The sequence below is a fragment of the Canis aureus genome, chromosome 19 (genome assembly GCF_053574225.1).
Source record: "Canis aureus isolate CA01 chromosome 19, VMU_Caureus_v.1.0, whole genome shotgun sequence".
Lineage (NCBI taxonomy): Eukaryota > Metazoa > Chordata > Mammalia > Carnivora > Canidae > Canis > Canis aureus.
This window is the reverse complement of record NC_135629.1, coordinates 43,892,285-43,912,246: the sequence shown is the minus strand read 5'-3', so window position 1 is coordinate 43,912,246 and position 19,962 is coordinate 43,892,285. Positions and strand designations below refer to the sequence as shown.

The following is a 19,962-nucleotide window of genomic DNA, read 5'->3' as shown; positions in this document are numbered from 1 at the left end:
ACTTCTTAACAGATTTTAATTTGAATTTTGTTGAAGTTTAGTCCCTGGTCAAAATCCCCTCCTTGAGGCTTTGTGTCGCATGGCCAATCGGTCATGAATTTCAGTTCCTTGTGATCATTTGATGTGATCTCTGTGGTCCTGGCCACCACCGGAGTTGAAGAAATTTCCGCTTGCATGGTGGCCTTGTGTGGAGCAGCAGCTTTGCTTCTGTAAGTCACCAGGCTGTAGTTGTAAACCCTGTGTGGCCTTGTCAAAAGAAGGGGAATCTTAAAACATCCAACAGTTGCCCTGTGGAAAGGTGTGAGGTAATGAGTCAGCCTATTTGGAGCATTCTGCAGCAGGAAACTGGGCAGGAGGTGAGGGTGTACTGTGGTAGGAAGTGGTCATAGGCACTGAGGGGGAACTTTCCAAAGAAATGGTGTGGGGTTATTTGGGGAGAAATTTTTTTAACTTATGAAAAATTTTAAACATCCACAAAAATAGAATGATATAATGAACCTTTGGGGAAGAATTTAAGTGTCTTTCATCCAACTCAGAACTCTAACAAATTCATCAGACCCTCTACCCCATGCACACTTCTGCCTCTCTCACAGCGGAACTTTCTTAAACACTCTTCGGAGGACCCAGAGGAGGGTTCCTACCCAAGATGTGCCTCAGAATCCTCAGAGGAACTTAGAATAGCTCTTAGACCTGAAAACTTAGAATCTCTGGGTTTGGAGTCCAGCATGCATACTCTTGAGTGAAGTTTGTTTGCTGGCTGCTGTGTATACCCCTTCATAAGGCCCTTTTTCTGCCCACAGGGTTTCCACAGATACAGTGGTCTCCAGAGTCATCTTGACTTTGTAGCAGCAGCCAACTTTGAGAACTTGCTGCATAGGTCAGAGTTTAGAGTTAGGCCCTAGGTGTTCTGGGGAGCTTGGAGGGCACCCCAGGTCTCACCTAAAGAGTGAAATACCCAGGGCTGTTGTCATTTTCCTTCTGTGAGCTCTAAAGACCATCAGACAGAGGAGCATATTAAAAAAGCATATTTGAATATTTTTTAATTTAGTAAATCCATGTTGTGGCCGAGGGAAAGAATCAGTCTGTTGATTAAAGTGAAATTAAACAGTAGACTTAATTGTCATGTTTCAGATATCTGTTGGACTGATTCATTTTTTAGTTGTTTAATTTAGTTGCTTTGAGTAAATTAAATAAATGAAGTTGGTAGATTGATGAAATGACTCGCAAGAGAGAAAGGTCATATCGTTGCACTTCTGAGGAATGGTGGGCCTCTGCAGCAATGGGAAGTTTTTCTTTTGGGAACTGGATGAGAAAATGAGCCGTACTAGGTAATGTATCACTGAGGGTTGCTTCCTAGAATTTGGAAAGCAGCAGAACTGCTTGACTCTTAGGGTCAGAAGTAAATAATATATTTAAAGTCATTCATTGTCAAAATATAGCTATGTGGTTTGTTCTTAGAAGACACGAGTGTGATTTTAGAAGGATGGACGCCAAGAATCCAAGTGCATGTAGATGCTGGTGAGCTGCTTAAGTTCTTCAAGCCAGTCTGGGACTGTAACTTCTGGTGGGAGTACCCCAAAGTGACTGGCACTCTGCCACTCTTGTGGGAGTGGCCTCTCTGGAAATGCTTCCCCTGCTCCCGGTCTTCACTAAGTCTAGCCTTTCTGTTAGCTCTGTTTTTGTACTGATTTCTAAGGAGACCATTCTCTCCTCATTAGTGAGATAACCACTGAGGTGGTAGGAGCCCCTGGACCTGCTTAGAAGCCCATGCTCTATTGATGCTCCTTTGGTTTATTGGAGCCACAGGAGTTTTGAGAGGGCAGACACCTCATCTTGAATTTCACTCTGGATCGGAATTGAGGTCTTTCCAGTCCTACTTATGACTTGACTTGGTTCCTGACTCCCTTGACTTTCAGAAACTGGGTCATGGTTTTTTTTTTTCCTCACCTCTCAATCGGCAACATTTTCCAGCTCATGGTAGGACACCTTCACTGTCAGATGTGTTCTAACCTGCAGAATTGGGCCTATTAAATACCAGATAATTAAAAACAACCCATTACAGATTGACGGGAATGTATGTGAGACGTTGCATGTATGTGAGACGTACAGATAGTGATTAAGACAGCACATGTTTTGATTTGTTAAAGAAGGTGATGGGCAGTAAGTAACCAGGGTGGGAGCCATGTTGCCTCTGTTCTTCTGACAAACCTCAGTACAGGTCTGACACTCGCCTAATCCCCTGCAAACTGATTTGAGTTCAACCATTTTGAACATTTTAATCGATTTGAAAAATAATAAAAGGGATCCTATTCTTTGTACACGGGGGCAGATAATATACAGTGGCTATTCATTTGGGTAAGGCTACTTTATGTTATATACCTGATTGCTGTACCTGAGCTCACTTCTGCTTTTTGCTGGGCTTCTCTAGTCTTCTTTGAAGGCCTCTAGAAGAACATGTGAAGATAGAAGGGTGTGTGTGTGTGTGTGTGTGTGTGTTGGTAAACCCAGAGTGAAGGAGAAGAAATTGGTACACTCAGAGGGAAATTAGCGTATGAACACAGTAGTAGAAGGAAAATGACTCATCTTTGGTCAGTTTCTGCATATCTTTTCTTTCGGTAGATATGTTGCCTTTGACTTCCATAAAGAATGTAAAAACATGAGATGGGATCGACTAAGTATCCTGTTGGATCAGGTAGCAGAAATACAAGATGAACTAAGGTAAGCTATATCACTCCCCCATAGAGGTCCAGGGAAGAGGGTTGTGTGTGTATGCGTCATAGCTGTTACGCCTTATCCAGCACACTTACACGAATGCAGGTCCCTGGGTTGATGGCACTTGTTTGTACCATTAATTTTACTTTTCTCATTAAAAAGATGAAACTTAGTGATTTAAAAATATTTTTAGATTCTTAAAAGCAACCCAACACCAGGTATTTTCACATTTTTGTGAATCAGCTGCCACTCATTTACAAAGCTTTACATAATTGAACTTAGTGTTAGAATTTTATATTCAGTTGTTTTCACTGAACGTTCTAGGATGGGTCTTTTGATATTTTGTCTTTGTAATGATGGTGTGACACGGCTTTCCTATACTCCACTGTGTCATAGTGCAGGCTCTGTTAAATGTTCTTTTTCATATTAGGCATCTGGCTTGTTTTCTTGTCCTACCACAAAAGATTGAGCAGCGGTGAATCACCCTGGGTATATATATTCTTACTTCTGTTAAATTATTTCCTAAAATAAATTCTTGAGAGTAGGATTAATGGTTCAAAGGGTCTGAATAACTTTATGGTACTTTCTGTGCGTGTTTACCCTGTTATTTACCATGTGGGCTCACAGGTTCACGGTCCCCTCTGCATAGGTCAGTCTTCAGTTGTTTTAAAGCCAGAAGAAGGAATCTATAAACCATTCTGTCAAGTTCTGCCTGTGTGTAATTCTAACCCTGGCAGCCCACAGGGGTTAAACTAAAACTAACCCTTTTCGTTTTAGTTACATAGTAACATAGTAAAACTTTTCCCTCTAGGCATTTCTCAGTTTTTGAAAATATATTTATATACATATTAAGTAGCCAGCTATAGTAAGTTAAATCTCCTCATTTTTGATGAAGTTTTGTCGCGAGCAGCTAGTGAAGGGGGATTGATGAACATCATTATTCGGCTAGGGTGACACTAGACCTCGGATACTGTCAGAGGCGGTGGCTCCTGGGTTTGCCCATTAATTGCTGCCACACAAGAGTGTGAGAAAGGATTGACACCAGGCTCTCTGAGTTCCTGCCTGCTGGGTTCCATCGGGCAGTGGAGCTTTCCACCAGTGACCTGCACACAATTTCTCTGGACGTTTGTCCCAGGGGTTTGAGGGGGAATGGAAAGAATCTGGGCTTTGAGATATGACACGTCTCATTTTGAAATTTGTTTGCTGCTTTTTTTAAAAATTTATTTTAAGTTATTTATTTATTAATTATTTGAGAGAACATGTTAGCACAAGCAGAGGGAGAGGGACAAGTAGACTCCCCACTGAGCATAGAGCCTGACTTGAGGCTTGGTCTCACCCTAAGATCACGACCTGAGCTGAAGTCAAGAGTCAGATGCTTAACTGACTGAGCCACCCAAGTGCCCCAAAATCTATTTGCTTATTAGCCATATGACCCAGGAGCAAGTTAGTTACCTTCAAACCTTGGTTTCTCCATTTGCAAAGTGGAGATAATATCACTACCTTGTAGACTCAGTATATAGTTTAAGAAATAATATTTGTAAAATACCTAGTATTTATTTTTTAAGTACTCATGGGGTGCCAACGCCTATGTGCACTCATGCATACACGGACACATACCAGCTCCAAATGAACCTCACCAACTCTTCATGAATCTCATGTAGATTTTTAGCATAAACACATTCTGAGTGCTTACTTTTAAGGTCATGATTTTTATTTGGCCCACAGTAAATATGTTATTTCCCTGCCCATTTTGATTTTGGCAAGTAATTGCAATAAAGTTAACATTACCTGGTATTCATTGTGTGCTCTGCCCCATACACTGTACATTGTGCATGATTTCATTCAGACCTTGGAGCAGTGCCACTTCCATTTTGTGGATGAAAAACTTCAGATTTGGAGAGATTGGGGTAATTATTTGAAGTTACAGTTAGTAACTAATGAGATGTCTGAGTAGCTAAGGCTAGCAGAGTCCGTGCTAAGGCTACCAGAGTCCGTGGTGTTCCCTGCTACATTGCATGTTGTCCAGTTTCTGAGCTTATAGAATTATCTGAGGATATTGTTAAAAATTAGGGAAACACAGGGACTGGTGACCATGATTGGCTCCAGTGCAGACATCTGGGTGGTTAAGAAGAGAAAGGGAACCTGATTTTTCAAACAATGCCCTGTCAAATTTTATAAACTTTGTACTATTTGTATATATTTCCCATTGTAAGAAAGGTGTTAGGGGCACCTGAGTGGCTCAGTGGTTGAGCGACTGCCTTTGGCTCGGCGTGATCCTGGGGTCCTGGGATCAAGTCCTGCATCAGGCTCCCCGCAGGGAGCCTGCTTCTCCCTCTGCCTGTATCTCTGCCTTTCTCTGTATCTCTCATGAATAAATAAGTAAAAACCTTAAAAAAGAACAAGAAAGGCTTTAAAATTTTTTTTTTTTTAAGATTTAATTTATTTATTCATGAGAGACACCGAGAGAGAGAGGGAGAAAGGGAGAGAGAGAGAGGCAGAGACACAGGCAGAGGGAGAAGCAGGCTCCACGCAGGGAGCCTGACGTGGGACTCGATCCCGGGTCTCCAAGATCACACCCTGGGCCGAAGGTAGCACTAAACTGCTGAGCCACCTGGGCTGCCCTAAAAATGTTCTTAATGGACAATTTCCAGCTCTTGCTTCAGAGATTCTGACTTGAGTTCATCTCAAGGCCGAGTGTGTTAATTTTCAACAGACAGCTCAGGAGATTCTGATACAGTATAGGGACCATGCTTCAAGAAGTCTTGATATACAGCACAGTGGGGAGCAGCTTTGTCATAGGGGGCCTGCTTCTGGCCTAGTTATTTAAACTTCTTTTGCTCTCTGGTAATTGCATACCCCTGGGCCACAACTTCCTGGCCGCCCTTTCAATTCATCAGTTTTACTAATGTTACTCATGAGAGCCTGGATACAAGAGGAGGAGGGTCTTAGTACATTGGACTGACTTTGGTATGAGGGTGTTTATACAAATATGTTTTAGTTATTTTCTAGTGGACTCTGCTGGCATGGTGGTGACGAGTCAGGAGGGTGTGTTCCGCAGCAACTGCATGGACTGTCTGGACAGAACCAATGTGATCCAGAGCCTGTTAGCTCGCCGCTCACTGCAGGCCCAGCTTCAGGTGCACACACTTTTTTTCTTATTACGTCAACAATGGAGCCCCAAATTAAAGAAGCCGCATCTTTAAAAGCCTTAGCAGAAAACATTAGAAAAACAAGGGGTGCCTGGGTGTCTCGGTTGGTTGAGCATCTGCTTTCAGCTCAGGTCATGTCCTGTGATGATTGAGCCCCACTGGGCTCCCTGCTTAGCAGGGAGTGGGCTTCTCCCTCTCCCTCTACCCCTCCCCCTGCCTGTGTGTGTGCACGCGCTCTCTCTCAAAAAAAAAAAAAAAAAAGTAATTAAAAAAATATATTACAAAAACAACAGAAAACATTGATGCTGCTCCCCACCCTAACCTAGCTTTTGTTTTGTGTTTTTGTCTTTTCCATCCGTGGGTGTGCACGTTGCCATACCTGTGGTCAGCATATGTGTATGCAGTTGTGGGGTTTTTTAAACAAGATTATATTTTTAAGTAATACCTGCAGTCAGCGTGGGGTTCAAACGCATGACCCTGAGATCGAGAGGTGCACGTTCCACTGACCCAGCAAGTCAGGCACCCCTTTACACAGTTTTAAATTTGCCTGATCCTTTAGAGTTCTAGGGAGCCATAATTTTTTTTTAAAGTTACACTTACTAAGTTGCTACATTTTGGCTTATAAATAGCACTGTAGAGACTCTATCTGCATCTGTTACTATGAACTTGAATTCTTCCCTTTGGGTTCCTTGCCAGAAGTGGAATTTACTGCTAAAGAGAGTATGCTTTCCGAGAGGGACATAGCAGTCTATACTGCACCAGTGAGCGCGATAAGTGAATCCATTTCATTGAACTCTTGCCAGTGTGAGATGTTTTTATTTAAAACTTTTTCCTGTATTAGTACAGAGTAGTACCTCACTGTTGTTTTCATTTGCATCTCTTCTATTACTGGCAAGTGATACTAACCTCCAGCTAAGAAGTTTCTGACACAGCTTTCTTTACCACTAAAATTGGGCTATTGAGAAAGATAGCTATAAATATTTTCTTGTGTTTATATTTGGAATTAAAAATGTAGAGCCCAGATTTCCAGATCACATTGGCACTTAGTATGAGGGCCAAACAAAACGCATGCCAAGTGGTTTCCTGCCTAAATAGTAAGCTGCGTTTATGACAGTTCAACTTTATTATTTTATGATACCAGAAAAGAATTACGGAAGTAAAACACCTCTGAAATGAATTGCCTTTGAATCCTAAGTAACACAGGCCAAAGAAGTGGTTTCCCTGTTTGAGCATGCTCTGGTTTGTAATGTACTTTGTCCTTTTCATCCTGATGAATTTGCTTCAGGGCCTGTTTTTTAATAGAAACAATAGTAGCAAAAACCAAAAACAAACCAGTAGTAGCAATGATTGTTTGCAAGGCCAATAAACAAAAACCTATTTAATTAGGTTCTGTAATCTATGTTTAACTATTTTACATGCTGAATGTAGTATCATAAAACCTAACCAGCCTTCAGAGAGTCTTGGGGCATCAGTGCCAGCTGGTGGGGTCCTCCAGTTGTTCCCCCTCCCCCCCCCCCCCCAGCTGAGGGTCATGGAGGGCAGCTCCTGCGCTGAGGTGGGAGCACCATCCTGGGGTGGAGATAGAGAGCTGTCATCTGAGGTGCAGTGACAGTGGGGACTCTGAGGTGGTAGAGGTCTGAGACAAAGCAAGGCAGGGGCTCCTAATCTGTGGTCAGTGACCCCCAAAGGAGAGTCCACAGAGGGATTCAGGAGGTGCAAAGGGCTGTGTGTATGTGCAGTTTGTGGGGAGGTAGGTGTATAGCATTCATCTGGGCGCTGGGTGTGAGGGAAGCCTGGAGATGGGAGTGGGAAGCTAGAGGGTGGAGGCAGTGGGAAGTTGGGGAGTGCTGCGAAGGAGGAGGTGATGGCTAGGGTCCTACCTCTGCTCTCCCTTCTGCCCCCCTGTTCCTGTGGGGCTGGGGCATAGGGAGAGTGGGGGCTGCAGGGGGAGGAGTCCTCAGAGGGGGAGGCCATTGTGAGCTGGGGCACCCTGTAGGCGAGGACTGTATTTCCCACCTGCAGCCAGGAACCATGTGATGATACCATGGGGGATTGTCTGCTTTTCTGGAATCATGTGTGCTGAAATCGGTTACATATGAATATGGTGTGCTTCCTATTCCAGAGACTAGGAGTTTTGCACGTGGGACAGAAGCTTGAAGAACAAAATGAATTTGAGAAGATTTATAAAAATGGTAGGTAATTTCTTTAGTAGAGGCAAAGTTACTCCGATGGTGAAATAAATTAATATCTTGGATTTAGGAACTCTGGTTGTCACGTGAATCACTGTTGATTATCTTTTCCTTGTTTTCACAGCCTGGGCTGACAACGCAAATGCTTGTGCCAAACAATACGCAGGCACTGGTGCCTTGAAGACGGACTTTACCAGGTAAGCCATGCTTTTCACATTGCACTCTGGATCTGCAGGTCTCGTGTCCCATCCAGAGGCCACGACACCCAGGGCCTCAGGACACAGCAGTTGAGTCAGGTGTGCTGGGAGGGGAGGCTCAGGTGCTGGAGGCTTCCTAGCCTCCCTGGGTGGTTATGCTATGTGGAGAGGCAGCCACACCCCCTAAACCCCCCTCTGCAGACCTTGCAATTCCGGCCCCGGTCCCTGCAGTCTGAAGCAGGACCTGAGGTTCTGGACCTCAGGGAAGCACCCAGGTGATGCCCATGCGGCTTTCCAGGACCACACTGGCTAGTGAGAGGTCATCAGGACGTTGGGGATTTGTTACAGATGTTGGTCTTTCTCTGCTGTAGCAATTCCCCGAGAGCAAACATTCCTAGTCTGTTGTTCTGACCCTGGTTGTGTGTTTCTCTTCGGGTTTCTTCCCCTTGCAGCTGGACCTGAACATTTTGTCATTTTTGCGCCAACTTTGATACTATTTTAGAGGGAGAGTGCATGTTTCTTGGACTTGCCAGTGGTGTCTTTTGGGAGATGTCTTCTTGATACTTTTAGGGGTGATTTTTAAAATCCTTGTAACTGGACAGCCCTGGTGGCACAGCGGTTTAGCGCCACCTGCAGCCCAGGACGTGATCCTGGAGACCCTGGATCGAGTCCCACGTCAGGCTCCCTGTATGATGCCTGCTTCTCCCTCTGCCTGTGTCTCTGCCTCTCTCTCTCTGCCTGTGTCTCTGCCTCTCTCTCTCTCTGTCTCTATGAATAAATAAAATCTTAAAAAAAAAAAAAAAAAGAAAACCCTCTTTCTAAAAAAAAAAAAAATCCTTGTAACTCACTTATCTCCATATCACATACTTGCCACAAAACCGTGGGAGAATTTACTATACAAATCTGTAACTTGAAATTCACCTCTTCTCCCCAGAACCGGGAAGAGAACTCAGCTGGGGCTTCTGATGGACGGCTGGAACTCAATGATACGGTATTACAAGAACAACTTCTCTGATGGCTTCCGGCAGGTGAGTTTGTGTTTGGTGCTCATGTCTGGTCGTCAGGGGACCGCAGCTTTGTACTGTTCTTGAGTCACATAATTACATCGAATTGGGGACTTATTAATTCCTTTCCTCTGTTCTAGGATTCCATAGACTTATTTCTTGGGAACTACTCAGTGGATGAATTAGAATCTCACAGTCCTTTAAGTGTTCCACGGGATTTGAAATTCCTGGCTGTAAGAAACCTTTCTTTTTCAAGTTTTGTTTTTTTCTTGCAAAGATTTATTTATTTCAGAGAGAATGTGAGGAGGTTCGGGGGGGTGGGTGGGGAGGAAAGAATCTCAAGCAGACTGCCTGCTGAGTGCAGAGCCTAACTTGGGGCTCAATACAATGACCCTGAGATTACAGCCTCAGCTGGAATCAAGAGTCGCGGACACCTAACGGACTGAGCCACTCAGGCGCCCCTGTTTTTCAAGTTTAAAAGCATTAGGTCTGAAGGTATAGATGGCGCCAAGTCCATTTGATTTAAAACTCCCTATGTTGTTCTAAATGGACTGTAAATACTTCTTTTATCTGAGGAGAAGATGAGGGAAAGGAGTAAAAGAACTTTGGGACGTTTGTTTTCTCTCACATGTCACTGTCTTTTTCTGTGAGAGCACTGGAGCAGAAGGGAGCTCGGAGGGTTTCTCGTTTCAGGGAGGCTCCACTCCTGTCACGGTCAGGGGTCGCTGGGGGCAAAGCTGTAGCATGGAAAGCAGAGTGGTTCTTGACATTTCTGTCCTTTTTTTGACCTCTCTATTCACCAGACTTTGCAGGAGCCCCTCTGGGGTCTCACCCAGTGGGCAGAGTGCCCCTGCACGGAGCAGGCTTCTCACTTGGGCAGCCTCTCTTCATTTGGCTCCTAGGCTTGGGCCAGAGCCATGCTTCTTCACACCTTGTGGCCTAACCAGTCTGAAGACTTCAGCAGTTGTGATTGAACCCCCCCCCCCCGCCCCCAATAATGGGGTTTTGTTGGGAAAAGATATTTTGTAGTTAGATTGCAAAAGGGTTTTCTTTTTCACACAAAGCTTGCACAACAGACTTCGAAACCATTGAGTAGTGTTCTTTTTTTTTTTTTTTTTTCATTGAGTAGTGTTCTTAAGTGATGGCTTGTCTCTCCATTTTTCTTTTCAGTTGCCTATTATCATGGTTGTTGCCTTTTCGATGTGCATTATCTGTTTGCTGATGGCTGGTAAGTCTGCTCTTCCTTCACAGACTCACATTCCTTTCTCAGAATGTGGCACTTCCTTGTACAGCGTCTTGAGTTTGCAAGCATATTCTGCACTTGATGTTTTCCTGTTAATTGTAGGGGGAGCAAAGTGACCAGATGTGAGTAGTTTAAATGTAACAAGAGAAACAATTTATAATTCTTTGTTCAGTATTTTGTTCTTTGTTCAAATTCAATAATTGTTGTTAGGTCTTGGTTTTGGTTTTTTAAGATTTAAACTTTTTTTCCTTCTTAATCTAAGTAATACAAAGTAATCTTAGAAAACACAGGTGAAAAAGAAGAAAATATTATTTATCGTTCTGCTTTGTAGAGATAAGCTAACTACACTTAACATTGTGATGTTTTATTTATTTATTTTTTTAAGATTTTATTTATTTATTCATGAGAGACACAGAGAGAGAGGCAGAGACACAGGCAGAGGGAGAAGCAGGCTCCATGCAGGAAGCCTGACCTGGGACTCGATCCCGGCTCTCCAGGATCAGGCCCTGGGCTGAAGGCGGCACTAAAGTGCTGAGCCACCCGGGCTGCCCCGTTGTGATCTTTTAAAGATTTATTTATTTATGATAGACGTGACGGGGGGAGGGCAGAGACACAGGAGGAGGGAGAAGCAGGCTCCATGTCGGGAGCCCGACGCGGGACTCGATCCCGGGACTCCAGGATCGTGCCCTGGGCCAAAGGCAGGTGCCAAACCGCTGAGCCACCCAGGGATCCCCATTGTGATGTTTTAATCTTTGTGTGTGTGATTTTTTTTTTTTTTTTTACAAGTGAGATACACATTTTTTATAATCTGTTTTTTCTCATTGAGCAATATAATATAAGCCTTCCCCATGTTCTTTATTTTTAATGGCTGCATTAAAATCCATTTATGGATATATAGTTTATTTAGCCAGCCACCTGTTACTGGACAAGCAAATGTTATTAATAGATTAATACACTACTTATCATTAAATTTTAGTAGATTGAGGGGCAGCTGGGTGGCTCAGTCGATTAAGTGACTCTTGATTTCATCTCAGGTTGTGATCTCAGGGTTGTGGGATTGAGCCTCGCATCCAGCTCCATGCTAAGCATGGAGCCTGCTTAAGATTCTCATTCTTTCTCTAAAGAAAAAAAAAATTTTTTTTAGCCTAAGAACTTGTGCTAACGAGGTCTTTACTGGTTTTCTCTTTTTCTCTCACTGTTTTCCTGTGTTACTAAGCTAATAAGCACGTAGGATTAAAGTGTTTCCGTTAGGTACTCTTCAGTGCTATGGGATCTGAGTCTATGAGTTGGCTGTATTACGCTTTGAGATGCAGCTTTAGGCAGGTTGGGCTGTCTTTCTTGTCTGAGCTCCGCCCATTGTCAGGGTCCCATTCTCACTCTCCCCTCTCACAGTGGCCCTTTGTTCTCCCACACAGACCTTACCCCCTTCTCATCTCCACAGCATCATGTCCCTTTCTTACAGCACTGTGTCCTTTGGCCTCATAAGCATCTGGGGATCTCTTTTTCTGAGGTGGCGTATCTCTGTGGTGTACCCAGCATCCCTAGTGAACATCTCTCTTTGTGGGTCATGATTTGCATATTCGTTTATCTTTCTCACTGGATAAGCAACACTTTGAGGGCAGACACTGTGCCTTTCTCAATGTTTTATCTCCTGTGTCTGGGATATAGTAAGCCCTCAGCAAAAATTTGCTGAGCTAAGGACCCTTAACACCACCCCTACGCGCATTCTGGAGCAGAGGGTCAATAGGTACCTGTTCATGTCTGAAATCCCTGTAATCCCCTCCGTGTTCAGCGCCATAGGCAGTCATGACATAGGCAGGGAGCCATCCTGTTGTACTCTAGGGCAGGAGTTAGCAAACATTTTCTCTAAAGAGCAAGATAATAAATAGTTTTGACTTCCAAACTACATACCATCTCCATTTGCACATTATTTGTTTTGACAACTTTTGGAAATGTAAAAACTCTTCTTAGCTCACAGTACGAAAACAGGCTGAGGGCTCTAGAGCACGGGCAGTGCTTTGTGGCATAATTTGGGCCCTGTGTCCAGTCTGGGGACAGGAAGGAAGGTGGACAGGGCCAGCGAGCACGTGCCTCTCGTGATTCCCAGGGGATCATGCTCTTCAATCCCTAGACTCTCTGACTTCTTTAAAACACTGCCTAGTGGATGCCATTTTCTGGGAGCCTGTCGAATTAGTTTTGTTACTTTGATCTCTTCTGTGTTTTCTTGACATCCCTGTAGAACATCTGGGGAGGGAGGAAAGTTGACAGCTCAGCCTGAACAAGTGATGATTCCTTTGGGGAATGTCCTGGGTTGGGCTTGTGAGGAACTGCCTTTCTTCTTTGTCCAAGAAGAATTTTAAAACTCAGAGGTATGAAAATGAGCGATTATGTAAATTTCTATAAAAAGAGATGGATGCTGAGGATAGCAATGTTTCATGTTAGTGCTATAAAATGATGAGCATTGTGATGTTTAGATGTGATAGCATCTGATTTCTAGCCTGTTCTTTGGGTTTTTAGAGAATGGGGAATAAGCGCAGCATGATCTCCGACAGCTTGCTAGGAAAGAGCCTGCCTGGCATGCTTTCTCACCGTCTCCTGGCCTCTGCACACATCTCCCAGGTCTGCAGGTGCAGTCAGTCCTGTCACAGGAGGGAAGCTGTGCTAGGTTCAGCTGCTCAAGTAGTAGAACAAAGTAGATCTTTTCCCACTGCTACTAACCCTCGTGAACTCTAGACATTGCAAAAAATGCTTATCGGGAGAGTTGTGTGAAATTGGTCATTAAGATATGTTACTGAGCTTTGTCTTACACACTTTTATACATAGCTTTTCTGAAGCATGTATGTATGTTTTGTACAGTTATTTTTTGTGTAGGCATCTTGATTGTGGTAAATGTATTAATAGTTTCTTGTAATATAAAAGTGCTGAGTCTAAAAGTAAGTAATTATTTGCATGATTGGAATGCAAATAGTTTGGTCAGGTGGTTTTTAAGCTGTGGCCTCTAAATCAGTGGCTTCGACATACCTGGAAACTTGTTAGAAATGCAGATTCTTGAGCCCCACCCCCACCTGCCAAGTCAGAATCTCTGGGGTTGGCCCCAGCAGCCCACACCTTGTCAAGCTCTGGAGAGTTCTGATGCCAGTCAGAGTTCAAGAGCCACTTGTTTAAACCTTAATTGAGAGGTTCCTATATTTTTCCTGCAGATGTGGTAATAAACTTTGATATTGTGAAGATGAAACTTTAATATTTAAACACTGGACTTTAATTTTGCTAAGCAGCTGAAAACTGCCTCTGGGATCAATAAAATGATTTTTATTTATCAACTCTTTTTTTATATATCAATAGGTGACACTTGGACAGAAACACTGGCCTATGTGCTTTTCTGGGGAGTTGCAAGCATCGGAACATTTTTCATTATTCTTTATAACGGCAAAGATTTTGTCGATGCTCCCAGATTGGTCCAGAAAGAAAAGATGGACTGAATTTGTGTCTGTGGAAAGCGGCTTGGCTTAGAAGATTCCATTATGCAGAACTGGAGTCTTTACTGACCCGCTTTCCACGTCACCCCGAGGTCTTTCGAAAGCCTTTCTCCAAAAGCCCACTCTGTGCGCCGTGTGGGGGGATGACCTCTGGTCAGCCTGATGTTCCTGCCTTGACCATCTCTTCACTACTTGGACAGCTCTAGTTATAATTTGAAGCTCTTCTGTAATTAAAAGGTAACCTGAATCCAGCTCCTGGAATGGAAGGAATCTATTCCTTGTCAATTTAATCAACTCTTGCAGAATAAGTAATATATTTAAGAAATCTAGCTTCTTTCCTTATTTAAAATGGTAAAATTATTTTTCTAGCTCAGTTTCCTTATTGTCACTGTAGAGGCAGTTGCTGTTAGCAAGCGAACTTCCCCACACATCTTTGAATTTTTCTTAAAAGTTGAATAATAAGCTAATTTGCCTGTGTGTATGCAGTGTGAGTGTGTCACAGACATCAGGTAGTTTGACAAAGCAGATTGTGACCTCCTGGCAGGGCTGGCGGGGACCGGGGCTGGCGTTTCGGTTGAGCTGCCTTCTGAGTTCAGCTTGAACTTGGGTGTGAAGAAGAAGTTCAGATTTACTTTATCTTTTTTAAAAGGTGTAAATGAAATCAAAGAATGTAAAGTCTGTGTCTTATGCTAAAGGTCCAAAGCCGCCTCTGTTTTAAGGATTTGCCCCAGTGTGGAAGATACCCTCCGTTGGTCGGTTCCTCCCTCCTGGATGTGTTGGTTTCTTTGGGGTTCGTTCATTGAGACTCGTGAGCCTCTGGGAGGCTCTGGTGCTGGACTTGGTGTTGCACTTGGAGGCAGCAGCTGCTTTCCACGCATGGTACTATCAATGCTTTTCACTCTGTAAAGGTTTCTGTTAACGATCAATAAATGTGTCTGAAATTTCGTGCTTCCAGGTAGTTAGAGTTCTCCAAATCAAGGACCAACTTAAATGTTAATTTATGTGCAAAAACAAGCCTGAAAAATATGCTTTAGAAGCTGTGCATAGTTTCTAACTATAAGTTGGACTGTATATTCAAACTGTAATTATGAGGTTTAAATATTAGGAAAGTGTGTAGGGTAGCATACTTGCCACTATTTTAAAACTGTCAATTAAATACTGCTACAATATTTGTGTTGTGCTTGAAAATATGTACAGTTTTTTTCAATAGTAAGACCTTCTGTTGTCCTTAAATCTCTCAAAGCGCCTTTATTTCAACATGACTTTTTTTTTTCAAACATTATCTTTTATAAACGTTAATAAAGAGTCATTGCTTCTAGAAACTCTAAAGGAGATAGTAGCTGGAAGCCCTCTGTAGCTTAAAATCAGTCATTAAAACTCACAATAGGGTAAGTAATTAGGACTACCTATTCTTAACATGTAAATAAGCATAATTTGTTCCAAAGATGAAACATTTGAAACTTGGTTCCTGTCTACTGTAATATATTACTCAAGTGCTACTGGACATTTCACGTGAAGAACCGACTTCCACAACCACAGCAAAGACCAGCTGGGAGCTGCTCGTGTGGCTCATGTGGCTGCTCTGCAGCAAATGGACTCATGCTGGTGTGTTAGAGCCTAAAGTATCCGTATTCAGAACCTGCCGTGATTTTATTTCTAAATTCATGTACTGTACATCCTTAAGTGAAAATAAATGTCATACTCTTTTCTAACCACCGTTGGTATCATTCCTATACTTTGTCTCGAAAGGGATGTTCTTTAACAATTTTTTTAAAAGATTCTATATGGGGATCCCTGGGTGGCTCAGCGGTTTAGCACCTGCCTTCAGCCCAGGGCGTGATCCTGGAGTACCGGGATTGAGTCCCACATCGGGCTCTCTGCATGGAGCCTGCTTCTCCCTCTGCCTGTGTCTCTGACTCTCTCTCTCTCTCTCTCTCTCTGTGTATCTCTCATGAATAAATAAATAAAATCTTTAAAAAATAAAAAATAATAATAATAAAAAAGATTCTTTATGAGGGGCACCTGGGTGACTCAGCGGTTTAGCGCCTGCCTTCAGCCCAGGGCGTGATCCTGGAGTCCCGGCATCGAGTTCCACGTCGGGCTCCCTGCATGGAGCCTGCTTCTCCCTCTGCTTGTGTCTCTGACTCTCTCTCTCTCTCTCTCTCTCTCTCCGTCTCTCATGAATAAATAAATAAAATCTTTAAAAAATAAAAAAAGATTCTATATGAGGGGCACCTGGGTGGCTCAGCGGTTTAGCACCTACCTGCCTTCGGCCCAGGACATGATCCTGGAGACCCGGGATCGAGTCCCACGTCAGGCTCCCTGCATGGAGCCTGTTTCTTTCTCTGCCTGTGTCTCTGACTCTCTCTCTGTGTCTCTCATGAATAAATACATAAAATCTTAAAAAAAAAAAAAAAGATTTTATTTGAGAGAGAGCACGAGCAGAGGGGAGGGGTACAGGGAGAGGGAGAAGCGGACTGCCCTGCTGAGCAGGGAGCCCCATGTGAGACTTGATCCCACGACTCTGAGATCATGACCTGAGCTGAAGGCAGATGCTGAGCCACCCAAGTGTAAGTAAGCAAGACATTTCATAGGTTCTGAAATCCTGCTTTGCAGGTATCACTTGAGAAATTGTTTTTTCCTCTATTTTTTAGTTATAGATAAAACCAGGGAAACAGTAAAGTATGATATCTATAAAAAGATTTCCCTGGCACCCCACCCCCCAAAAGTTAGTTTTTCAGAATGACACAGGTCTTACGTGGGAAGAGGGACAGTGTTGCCTATTAGAAAATGATCTCTCAGGCCATGGGAACATGTGCATGAATGAAGTGGGCACACTGGGGTCAACCCTTTGGCACCTAGGAGGCCCTCACGGGAGTGAGGCAACAGTCCTTGGAGATGGGCTGTGGGGTATACAGTCCCCCTCAGGAGCCCAGCAGAGCCGCCTCGGGCTGTGTCGTGCCTGTCCCTGGTGGCAGCTCCCAGCATGGGCTCTAGCAGCTTCCTTTCTTGCACACTGGTGAAGGTGAGCTGCCCCAGCGGCTTCCTGTGAAGAGGTTTTCAGGAATTCCCTACCACCCACCACCTGGGACCTTCTGTCCTTCCCTCCCATACATTAATCGGTGTTTTGTGCTTGGGCATCCAGCTCCTCCCTTCCATGGGGCAAAGAGAAAGGTTAATGATCCTCTGATTGCCTGGTTATGCTTGAGTATGAATGAGATTTTAGTCCATGTGTTACCCACGCGTCTGTCTGTGCTTTTATTTGCAGCTTTGGAATAGCAGGTTTGTCCAATTGAGGATCCTGGGGCTGGGAGTGAGGAGGGGTGGGGGAGGCGGTCCCCAGAATGATGTGATGCAGATTCCTCCGTTCTGACAGCAGGGGATGGACTTGTGGTGTCAGGATTGGAGTTGTTGCACCAAGCCCAAGGCCTGGCCAGAAGGGCGGGGAAAGCGCAGGCGTGTATGCGTGTGCAGGGGCGGGTGGTGCTGGGGGCAGCGGCTTACACAGATGAGGGTCTCGTTACACAGATGAGGGGTTGTCTCGTTCAGAGTCCCGAGGTCAGAAGAAAGTATCCCAGTGAGGATATGTTACGTGTCGGTTGCCCCGTGAGGGCCCCCAGCACAGCTGCTCGGCCCAAGGAAGGCAGCAAGGCGGAGTGCCAGTCCTCCGTAACCTAAACTCAGGAGTGTCGTCGGTCACGTCTGCCGTTTCCCGTGTGTTGGGAAGCAGTCACTGGATCCAGCTCACGCGAGGGGAGGAGAGGGACCACACGGGGCATGAGTGCCAGGAGGTGCGCATCTCTGGGCCATCGAGAAAGTCTGCTGTCGCAGCCGATGAGAGAAAAACCCAAAAGCCGGGGACTCCAGGCTGGGGCCTGGAGAACCCGGTGGCCCCTGCAGGCGGTGCCGCATAGGCTGGGACCGCCTGCGTAGCACACGAGCCCCGGAGTGGCACAGGACGACCGTGACGTTTGTTCTGCTCGCACAGCCCTGCCTGGTAGGCCTCGCTCCTCTGGGCTCCGCTTGGCACGAGTGGTGTGGCTCCGAGGCCAGCGGCCCCCAGCAGCAGCAGCTCGCCCCTACCTGGGACGGGCCGAGGGGAGGGGAGAGGGAGGAGGCGGACACAGGCTCTGCGGTGTGCAAGGGTCTCCCCGTCCAGAGCAGCTGCCCGAGGGCCCCGCGCCTGGCACAGCCGCGCTGCTGTTTGCGTAGCTCCTGGCACCCTTCTCTCCGTGGAAGGAGCCTGGGGAAGGACACCTCGCCCTAGAAGTTCAGGACCTCAGCTCAGTCGCAAGCTTCACTGCTTCCCTCCTGTACTTTTGGGCGCCCGTAACAGAACGGGGGAGAAGAGGCCCTGCACCTGTGGAGGCCCGTGTACTTCCCAGGGCCCCCCACTACGTCCTCCCAGAGAGGTACTTGTCTTGCTTCACATTAACTCCTATTCCCTACTAGTTGAGGACGCCCGTGTATTCCTAGAGAGGTTCACGCGTCGGCATGTTCATTCGGATTTATATACATATATATATTTTAAAGATTTTTTTTTTTTAATTTTTTTTTTTTTAATTTATTTATGATAGTCACAGAGAGAGAAAGAGAGAGAGGCAGAGACACAGGCAGAGGGAGAAGCAGGCTCCATGCACCGGAAGCCCGATGTGGGATTCGATCCCGGGTCTCCAGGATCGCGCCCTGGGCCAAAGGCAGGCGCTAAACCGCTGCGCCACCCAGGGATCCCCTATTTTAAAGATTTTATTTATTCATGAGAGAGACAGGCAGAGGGAGAAGCAGGCTCCATGCAGGGAGCCTGACATGGGACTCGATCCCGGGTCTCCAGGGTCACGCCCTGCGCTGAAGGAGGTGCTAAACCGCTGAGCCACCGGGGCTGCCCTCATTCAGATTTATAGATCACAGTTCACTTTTTACCCGATCTGATGCAGATGGACATCTGGTGGTTTCTGGGGGTAGCTCTTGCACTCAGTTACGGGTTCTCCACGCTCTAGGAATGCCGCTTGGCTCTTTACTTTCTAGCTAGCATTTATGGAATGACCACTTTGGATCAGTCACTATAGTTTGTGCTGCTGCGGGAGGAAAATGAGAAATAGAGATACTTAGCTTAGCCTCCTGGCTCACGACGGAGAGTGTTTCTCCCTGGCATCTGCCCAGAAGAGGAATTAGAAGCCAGAAATAGACAAGATAACATGAAAGCATTTTCTAAATTGGTTGTGCCATGTATATGCCTGGTGGTTCCATGTTACTACCAATGCCCGGTATGCCAAATGGGCCTAATTTTTTAATCTGGTAGGTATAAAATGGTATCTCATTCTGGCATTTCTCCAATCACTGATGACACTGAGCATCTTTTCGTAATTCTTTTTTTGGTCGTTGGTGTTCCTGTTCTGTGCCTTGTTGAGGTCTTTTTGCCTGTTTCTGTTAGACTGTCCTTTTTGATTTGTTGAGGTTCTTTATATTCTAGAGAGTAGTTCTTTGTTGGTTTATATGTGCTATATAAATCTTCTCCCAGCAGAGTATGCAGGGCAGGGCCCTCATGTTAAACAGTCTTGCTTTTTGAAGAAAATCTAAGTCCCTGGTCTGGCCCAGAAGGCCTTACTGACCTGACCCTGCCCACTCCGTGCCCACCTCTGATCACCCTCCCATTCTAACCACTGGCTCCTTTCTGCTCTCTCTCACCCCTGGGCCTTTGCACGTGCTGTTGCCTCTGCCTGGACAGATATTTCATCCTCAGAGATCCTCCTCAACCACCTGATTGATGTGCTGCCCCTCTCACACCATCACTTGACCCATTTCTTGGCTTCTTAAAACCATCACAGTCTCTACTCCTCTCATTCGTTACCCATGACCATCGCTCTTCCCTTCCAGAATGTAAGTACCCTAAAGATCAGGAACGTGTCTGTTCTGTTCAGCACCATCCCCGGCACCTACCCCGGGACTGATGTGCAACACACCAGTTGGTGATCTCAATAGAGGCTGATAACAT

At 45.1% G+C, this 19,962-nt stretch overlaps 1 protein-coding gene across 1 annotated transcript in view; it reads left to right on the top strand.

The window, feature by feature from the left end:
* Positions 1-15,682, top strand: part of SACM1L (SAC1 like phosphatidylinositide phosphatase) — a 56,967-nt gene extending 41,285 nt beyond the window's left edge. The window contains exons 13-20 of the mRNA XM_077859185.1: positions 2,620-2,718; positions 5,711-5,849; positions 7,984-8,053; positions 8,175-8,247; positions 9,182-9,275; positions 9,392-9,484; positions 10,422-10,479; positions 13,837-15,682. Coding sequence (XP_077715311.1) covers positions 2,620-2,718; positions 5,711-5,849; positions 7,984-8,053; positions 8,175-8,247; positions 9,182-9,275; positions 9,392-9,484; positions 10,422-10,479; positions 13,837-13,973 — 763 coding nt within the window. The 3' untranslated portion in view covers positions 13,974-15,682. The remainder of the gene's footprint in view (positions 1-2,619; positions 2,719-5,710; positions 5,850-7,983; positions 8,054-8,174; positions 8,248-9,181; positions 9,276-9,391; positions 9,485-10,421; positions 10,480-13,836) is intronic.
* Positions 15,683-19,962: the final 4,280 nt, after the last annotated feature.